The 9,360-nt window shown below is 37.1% G+C and overlaps 1 protein-coding gene across 1 annotated transcript; it reads left to right on the top strand.

Annotated features, from left to right (window-relative positions):
- The first annotated feature begins 1,597 nt into the window (after positions 1-1,597).
- Positions 1,598-6,808, top strand: LOC120436167. The gene is made up of 4 exons (XM_039606633.1): positions 1,598-2,026; positions 3,055-3,150; positions 4,566-4,672; positions 5,365-6,808. Exons 1-4 carry the CDS (start codon positions 1,663-1,665, stop codon positions 5,401-5,403), a joined length of 606 nt encoding a protein of 201 aa, XP_039462567.1. The 5' UTR covers positions 1,598-1,662; the 3' UTR covers positions 5,404-6,808.
- The last annotated feature ends 2,552 nt before the right edge of the window (positions 6,809-9,360 follow it).

The raw sequence follows: 9,360 nt of genomic DNA, 5'->3' as shown, positions 1-9,360 counted from the left end.
ATCACAGTTATACAGTTTTCCCAAGAGAGGACGTCCCAACAAATTCACCCCAGTCCAGCATGCAATAGTATCCTCCTCTGTCACACTGATCTTCTCTGAGAAGATCTTCTTTTACTCTTTTACTCTTTTACTGCCTGGCAGCTCCATATTTAACATCATTTGTCCAAAATATCTACTACCCATCCTCTATGTGCGCCCAAAACATCTCAGCCTTGTCTCTATAACTTTTGATTTACCCCATTATTAATGTTTTCATGTGCATTTGGATGAGCTGCATCAGGGACAAACATAATCAAAGTAATGCGACATCACAGCCTCTCTAACTTTAGCTCCAAACCACTCAGCCTGAGCCGTCCCTCTGATATACTCATTTTTCAGCCATTATCTCCCAACTGTACATCAGCAGGTCTCACTGTGGTTGGGTTAAAGTCATACAGAAATGGTTACTTCAAAATTATTGCTCCTAAAGTTGGTTCTGTGAGCTATTAAATCATGAATTATATTTAGTTTTTCACAGGACTCCTTCCAACTTCCAGTGGGCTCAGCAAACACTTTTCTGGTGGGTTTATGGCCTCAGGAGCTCCTTTCAGGTCTTCCTGAATGAAACATGATGCTCATTTAGGAAGTCATGTTCACATTAGTACAGAAAGAATGAAAAGCAGGGCATAATTTAGGGCCTTACTCAATTGTGAGGTATGGTTTCTTAAGGAACACCAGTGTTTTGGCACGAAAAACATGATGATCAAGTCAAATGAATGAGATGAACCAGTGTCAAAAAATTATCTTCAAAGCCAAAGTGAAGCAGCAAAAACCTCATTTTTCCTAATAAAGACTTGAGTCTGACTCTAAAAAAGACAGTTGCCCACAGACCTGCGTGTTAAAATGCTGAAAAACAGTTTTGATCTCTATATCTATTTTACTCCTTCAGAGTTGCTGCTAACGCTGCAAAGACGATCACTGTAACTATTAAAAGTACTCTAATAGTACTACTTGTACTACCCTGTACTGATTACTCATTTTCTGTTTCAGGGTAGGTGACCCTCTTCCAGCAAGACATCACGGGGTTTGATTCATTCATTTCATTTGTAGTGTGTAGTATCAGTACACAATATATTTCATGATTTGTTGTAACAGTATTAAAAAGTAATTTGTCTGCTTCCACTTTGTTTCACTGTGTAATAAAAATTACATTTATTACAATGTAACATTTGTTCTTTATTTTAATCCATATTTCTATTTCTAATCTATTTCTTAACCGTGGGAACATTTAAGAAGATCAGAAGACACCGTACAATTTAAACTGAGCCTTTTGTGTCATGTAGCAGCCAACTGTTACTTTAAACATGTCATTGTCATCTCTGGTACAATGATTTTGCTGTTAAAGTTGCTATTGTTCTCATTACTAGCATCACTACTGCAGCATTGTCATTAAATCATTGAGCTGCAGAAAACAGTTGAATATCTCTAATACTAAACCAAGCTACTGAGTTTAAGCAAGGCCGTCAAAGTAATTCTACTTCCTGAGCGCTTGCTCGTTTTTGTGGTTTTTAAAAAAGTCTGATGTCATATCAAGTGACCATCTGAAAAAGGAAGTGTAGAGCACTTCCCTCTTAGAATCACATCAGAGCTGAGCTGCTTTCAGACGACTCCGTCTTGTTGTGGATGCTGAAGCTGATCATGGTTCTCCTGTGGATGATCCTGTTGGTGGTTCTGCTCTGTGCAGAGGCCGAGAACGTGACCGAGGTCAGAGGAGAGCTGGGGACCAACGTCACTCTAAACTGGTCCAATCAGACATCAGACACATACTGGTACATGGAGATCTACAGTCAGTTCAGAGCATGTATCGGCCGTAGTTTTTCTTCAGCAGTCTCTACCTACTGCTCTCCTGGTTTTGAATCCAAATTTTCAATCCTGGGAAACAAACTCGTGATTAAAAACTTCACAGCAGAGGACTGCAGGCTTTACTTCTGTGGCATCAAGAGAGGAGGCAGCATTCATTTTGTGGAGACTTTCCACCTTTTATTAGGTAAGTACCCAAGTTTCAATTTACTTTATTGCTGTAAAACAAATGATTAGTTGGTGTTCAGGTCGCATGATGTATTTGTAGAAATGCACATTCGGAACTGTCTAACAGGAGTTTTTTACTGTTTCAACATGTTTAGGAAAGTTGTGACCACATCCTTGCAGTAATGTGGGATGTATGTGAATATTTGTTCTTAACCTCTAACAATACCATTGGGCTGTGGTGACAGTCTTTTAAGCCAATGTGCATGTGAGCATGGATAGTTTCAATAGTATTGTAGCAAGAGCTGTAGTCATATGGTTCCTGATTCAGAATAATTTGACTTTGATAACCATTCTGTTGAAAATTATGAAATTAATACAATGAGAAATGAGCTCAAGTGCTACATTGCTCCTCCCCCGCCCCCACAACCAATAGACAGCAGAAACTAAAAATTGGCCATACTTTCAAATGCCTTCAGTAAAAAAGCATCAGAAGAGCTATTCTGCTGAATACTGCTGTCGTCACAGATCTGCACGCAAAGTGTGCTTGACCATTGGTGTCTTGGTTCCATGGTAATACTAAACACAGATAAAAACCAGTCCTCTTTAGTCACATTAGGATGAGTGGCGAGGAACTCGCGTCCCATTTGCTTTGTGTCTGTACTTCATGTGTGAACAGTAGATCAGGGCACCAACACCAGAAGACATCTTGTGCATATCTAAATAAGAACGAGTTGTATACTTACAGTTGGTAGGCAGCTGACGTTCTTGTTCGTGTGTTAATTAAATATTTTCCTTTTCTCTACATTTAAGTTGCCTCAGCAATCAGAGTTAATTTAACTTGTTAGTACCTTAGTTTAGATCACTGCTTGTGTTTGGAGATGTGAATCTTCTGCACTGTTTTCAGAATAATTTGTCAACAAAATGCCCCGATTGGAAACTTTAATTATCATAACTGTAACTGTTCTAAAGAGATAAAACAGAATACTTTTTTTATTTTCCTTGTTTTCCATTAAATCTCTCCTTTGTTCCTCTTTCATCTTTCTCCAGATGCATCTACCAGCAACCCACTGAAGGACTGCATCATGACTCAGTTCATCCTCACGATATCCGTCTCAGTTGCCGCTGTCATCATTCTGATAATGGGTGAGTGTGACTGGAGATAAGTTTAGGAGATTTTAGTCTGAACTGTAAATACCGACATCCACTACTAGACAAGCCACACTATTCACCGATGAACACGACCCAAATTTATCTATCACAGAGTTCACTGGAGCTTTAAAAGCTGGTATTTAAAAAAAATAAATAAATAATAAAATGAAAAATAACTCACTGACATCTGTACTAAAGGAACAGTTAGGACACGAATACTTGAGCTCAGCTACACGCTCTGTCCTCATATCGTGACCTCTGGTTTGGTAATATTTGCACAGACTTTTTGAGAAGAGCATAACAGTGTTAGTCACATTTAACCTGAGGCTTGTCGCCCATGATTAATTCATTTCAGTGCTCTAATGTGTTTTATGTATTTTTAAACATGATTCTATCTTTTCAAACACACTAAAGTTTGATATTTTAAGTATTTTATGATTAACTTTGATCAAAAAGTTCTTTAATATCAGGAAAAAGAGCCTCTACAAGACCACCCACATCCTTCATTGACTGAATCACAATCATAACACAATTTTTGATCTTTCATTAATGTCTGTTGTTAATCGACTGATCTGTTGACCAGCAACCACTAGTAAATAGTAGAAATAACTACTAGATAGTTTTTGTACACTATTTTTCTTATTTATTTCTTTAATATTTTTTTTTCTAATATATCTCTAATTCAGGTTTTCTTGCTCAACCCTGATTGTCTGTGAATTTCCCCAGTGTGGGATTAGTAAGTTTATGTCTAACTTCTTGGCAAAGAGGAACATAGGAAAATGATGATGAGTCCATCATTTATAATTTGTGCTAATCCAAATCACTTAAAAAAGCATGTCAAGAACATTCACCTTAGTCAACAATGCCGATCTAATGGAGTTCTTGTAGTTTGTATTTTTGACGTGGGTTTTATTTTTATTTTGAGTTTTTGATTTCAAGTCAGTAAAGCTTCAGTTTGTTTGTTTTCTCTTATTTCAGTTTAGCTTTTCTTAGTTTCAGTTTTACTTTTAGTTCACTTAAGTATTGTGATATAGCAGACATTTATCATGGGGATTTTCAGAACTCAGAATAAACATTACAACCCAACCACTCTCTGAAAAGCCAGTTAGTCATGTAGACCCTGAGTCTCAGTGAAAAGATGACACAAACCTCTTCAGAGAGGATGTGTGGACAGAGATGTTCAAATTGACAAATAACCTGTATATTTTTATTTTATTTTAGTGTTTCAGGTATTTTCTTTTTCTTGCATGTCTTATTTGATTTATTTTGGGTTGTTTTTATTTTACTTGACTAAATCATTTTGGGAATGGCAGCAGTATTCAGACCAGATCACATTCTTACATTCATTATGAGACATCCTGTCCTGACTGTGAGTTTGAAGGTGGAGTGATTCGGTGATCTGTTGGCAGGTGGGGTTTTGATACTGCTGTGCTCGAGGAAGAACAAAAGTAGCAAACAGGTAGAAGAGCCTTCAGCTCACATCTACGAGAACGCAGAAACACTGTGGGCTATTCAGGTAAACAAACCTTCCACTGTTACTGACAGAACTGATACTGTGAGTTTTAATTTTCATTGCAAATATTTTTCTAGAAACTCCACAATCCTATATATCTGTATATTTGGTAGTTCAGTTGAGTAACGAATGGAGCGCTTTAGTATAGCATGTAATGTCGTAACACAGAAGAGGATATCACATTACAATGCTGTGTCACAATATAAAATAGCATCATACTATAACAATCATAGTGTATGTGAATAGGTTTGTACGTTGTCTGCTTCCCATGGACAGTGTGGGGGTTTGCTACTCTAGTCAATTTAAACTGTATGAAGTCTTCATGGCTTTGAGTTTGCTCCATGTCCACACAGTTAGATGTAGCTGGCACCATTCAACCACACTTCATACTATTGTCAGACTTAACACAGATAATAGTGCTGAAAATGTTAATTTTAAGCCTTCAACAAGGAACTTAACTAACCAACTGTAGAGATCACCGCATTACCTCTATGAACTACACTGTGAAGCACTTTTCTACTCTGAGCACCCACAATGCATTGAATCTGCTGAGCCACAGTCACCCCAACATCTCTAAAAACTGTTTTATGTTTGCATCTGGTGATGACACTGCTATTGGTACCTATGATATCAATACCACTGCTTAAAGTGCTAACACAATACTGCTTCTTCCCTATACTTATGTTGTGTTTCAGGGCAAGGTGATCCACCCCTACCGAGCAAGACATCACTGAACGAGTTCTTTCAGACGCTACAAGACTTCATTTGTTGTATTTCACTGAAAAACATACAAACATTTGTGCACGTTTCTTCTCTGCAGCAAATACATTAATTTTTTGCTAGTGCTGTAGAGCGTTAATCTCGTTAAAATGATGTTAACGCCATAACCGCGTTAACGCGACAAATCTGCATTAGCGAGTCAATGTGGATCGCCCCGTGCGTGGGGCTGCACAGCGTCAACGCATAGATTTGCCACGTCAGTGCGGTTATGGCGCTAACGTCATTTTAACGAGATTAACGCTGACAGCACTACATTTTGTATATTATCAGGCTTGTTGGAAGACATCTGTCCACTTGAGATGTAAAACTTTCCAATCATATGGAAAGTTGTACGTTTTAAAAGATAAACTATAAGCTGCTGTCAAACCCTGTCAAGATGGAATCTGAAGACAGACAATGATTCAAACTTGTGGGTTCATTTTGCAGTATTAGTACTAGGTGGAGGCAATAACAGTATTTATGATACTAACAGAAATTTTATAAAATACACTGAGGAGTAACAGTAGTAAAAGAAGTACAAACATAGTTAATGTCAACATCATAGGTAGTAGTTTTCGTTAAAGTTCTTGAAAATGGAGCAGTAATCTATTAATAGATGTAGTAAAGTCTACGTTTGTGGTAGAACTGATGCAGTAGTAATAACAGTAAGGATTATGGGTAGTTTTTGCAGGAATTTTATAGCGTTACTGTCAGACAGGATGGGGTTGGTGGGTAAAACGTTTCCTGACTTCTTCTTTTCTGCAAAGATTCTGGCAACGCCTGAAGAAAAAGTAGAAAAGAGGAAATAATTTGAAGTGCTAATTTTACAAACGTTTCCAGGGAAATATGGCTACTCCGCATGACTTCACCATTAAAATCCTACTGTCATCACTTCTTCTGCACACAACGATGTGGCTGAATTTAACTTTAAAGTCTTCACTCTCAGAAACAGCCAAATGTATTAGATGTGCTGAGTGTGTTGGGAGGTTCTTCAGAACCACTGAGGTATCTGACGTACCACATCTTTTGGTGTGCAGCTGATCACTTATGTAACAGATGGTCCCTACAGTCATGTGTAAAAACTAGATTTTTGCCTTGAATAAGAGTTTATAACTCTGTCAGGCTGGAGATGGAGGGCAGACCTTTCTTCTTATTTGACTGTTTCAGTATTGGCTTTTGTACCAGACGTTTTACAGTCATAGCAGTAACAGTAACTACTGTACTGTTTGTACTTCTGCTTTTGGTTTTCTCTTATTGTTAGCAATATAGATGGTAGCAGGATTTGTAATGATTATAGTAAATGTTGCAGTAACTTACTAATAGATGTAGAAAAGGCTGCCCTAGAAGTAGTAATACCCTTGGTTAAGGGTAGTTGTAGCACAGGACCTGTAAACCATGCAAATAGTATAAAATGGAGTTTGTCTTTGACTCATTTGTCTGTTTCCACTTGTTTGTTTCACTGTGCAATTTAAAAATGTAAATGGAGTCAAATGTTTTATACTTTTTACTTAATTTAATTTATATTTAACTATCTTTTTTTTTTATTTTCAAGCCACTTTCTTTTCAGTATCAGCTATGAGCTGTTGTTAAGGGAAGATTTACGATGTTCAGAAAATACATTATGATCCGAGCAGAATTTCATTTTTTTTTCATTTTCATTTTCTTTCAATTTGTATTTTAAGTTCAGTTTAATGTCATTTCTCTGTGATTTACCATCTCATCACTTACATTGCCTCTTACTAATAACATCTCTGATACATATATATATGATGCAGAGTAGTTTGCAAAGAAATCCTTAATAACGGAGAGCTCCTGTAATGCCTGATTTATTAAAACAAGTTAAACAGGTTCAGACTGCACCAGCGTCTCTGAGAAATTAACTGGCAGAATGAATGCACAAAGTTTAACCATTTTTCTGTAAATATTACCAGTTAGTCATGCAACCCTTTTAATTACATTTTTTAAATTGTATATATCAAGATTTATGCTTGAACTGCTGAGTTGTTGGTTTTTTTTTTTAGATAAATGATGACAGGAAATCCAAATTACAAGCACCTGATTTCACAGAACGTGACGCGTTGCCTGAAATTAAACAGCATAGAAAATGTTTAAAGTGAGCTCAGGCTTAAACATCTGCAGCAGTAATATTAATCATATTAATATATTAATAATCCATGAAATCCATTTCATAATAATTCACAATATACAGCTACAGTTACATGTGTAGTGGGTTTTCATAGTGTTTTTTGTTATTTTTATTTAAAATAATCCTCTACCTTTTGACTGTCATGGATTTGCTGTGTAGCAGGAAGGATGTAGGACTCATAAATAAAGAGTGAACTAAAACACGCAGCTTTATATTGGCTGTAAATGACTCTTCACACATACAGGAAACAAAACCAAAAGCAAGGAACTACAAATATGAACTTGAATCAAAACACTATTAAACTTGGACACTAAGGAACTAAACTGGGAAACAGAGCTAGAAAACTACGAAGAGCACGGAGGAAAAAACACACAGCAAAGAGGATGTCCACGAGGGTTACAGACGTGACAACAAGCAGCGGAAGACTGAGGACTAAAATACACAGGCAGGCTAACGAGAGGATGGGGAACAGGAAGAACACATCGGGGACTAATCTGACGTGATGAGACAGGGGAAAAGCAAAACTCCAAAACACTGAACAAGCAAAGTAACACAGGAAGCATGACACATAGACGTGGACTTGACACTGAGACACAGAAACATGACAGACTCGGGAACAGCGGGAACATGAAGCACAGAGACAAGACCTGGGACACAGGAAAGACATGAAGACAAAACTAAGACTGGGCATATAACACAAAACTATAATACAAAACTCAAAGAGTATAACTAAACCCAAAAAACACAAACACTGGGCAGCCAGACCCAGTGCCCTGTCATTGACATTGTCTGCTAGTGGCAAATTTTAGGCTGATCACTGTAGAAGTGACAGATTTTACAGTTTGTCAGCCAAGGAAGGAGTGCAGCAAGCTTTCATGTTTCTCTTGCTTTCTTTCATGTAAAAGTTTGTTCCTCATTTCTTCTTTTACTTCCTATAAAGGTTATTGCATGCCACTGGTAGTACCAGAGGGTGCATGCTTGCGTTTCATGTTGCAGCAGTATTATGGTACTCTTTACATTACTTGAAGTGTCGGATCACATAACAATTGGACTTAATGTTACATTTTGAAATAAATACTATAGTTAAATGTATAGAAATGTGAGTTTTTCTCAGGACTGGATTGAGACAAAAAAATCGGACCACACATTTTGGTCTAGATTCCCCCCCAAAAGAGAGATATTTATTAAAACTCAGGCGGTGTGATTTTTTTTTTTTTTTACACCTTCCTCCATCTCTTCCCCCTGAACTTCTCCAAAGCAACGAGGGACAGCGATGGCTTGTTACTAGTTGTTAACCTTCACTGTGATGAGCTCTGAAACCTGAATAAAACTCAGTAAGCAGTTTTATAACTACTCTGTCACAAAATTTTGAGATGAAAGTGATGTTAAAGATTGGCCTGTAATTAGCTAAGATGGCTGTTTCAAAGTGATGGCTTTTTAAGAAATTATTTAATTATTGCCAGCTTTAACTCCTGTGGCACATAGCCCATTAATACATATAATATTTAAGATTGAAGCATTAATTAATGGTGGAACTTCTTTGAGCAGTCTTGTCGGAGTTCCCCCGCTTAGTACATCTGTACTGGATAGTGATGCACCGTAGCTCCTTTCCAAAATTCTTTCCATTCATCCTTTATATTAGCTAAACCAAGTAAAAAAAAATGCACATGCCAAATTTATTTACAGAGCAAATTCCATTACATGTAAACTCAATGTGTGCACCAAGAGATAAAAACATAAACTATATAGGTCTACAGTGTCTCAGTGTAAATAAAAAACAAAGAAA

Source organism: Oreochromis aureus, linkage group 23, assembly GCF_013358895.1.
Source record: "Oreochromis aureus strain Israel breed Guangdong linkage group 23, ZZ_aureus, whole genome shotgun sequence".
Taxonomy (NCBI): Eukaryota; Metazoa; Chordata; class Actinopteri; order Cichliformes; family Cichlidae; genus Oreochromis; species Oreochromis aureus.
Note: the sequence above shows the minus strand (reverse complement) of the source record. Positions and strands in the feature narration are given on the sequence as shown.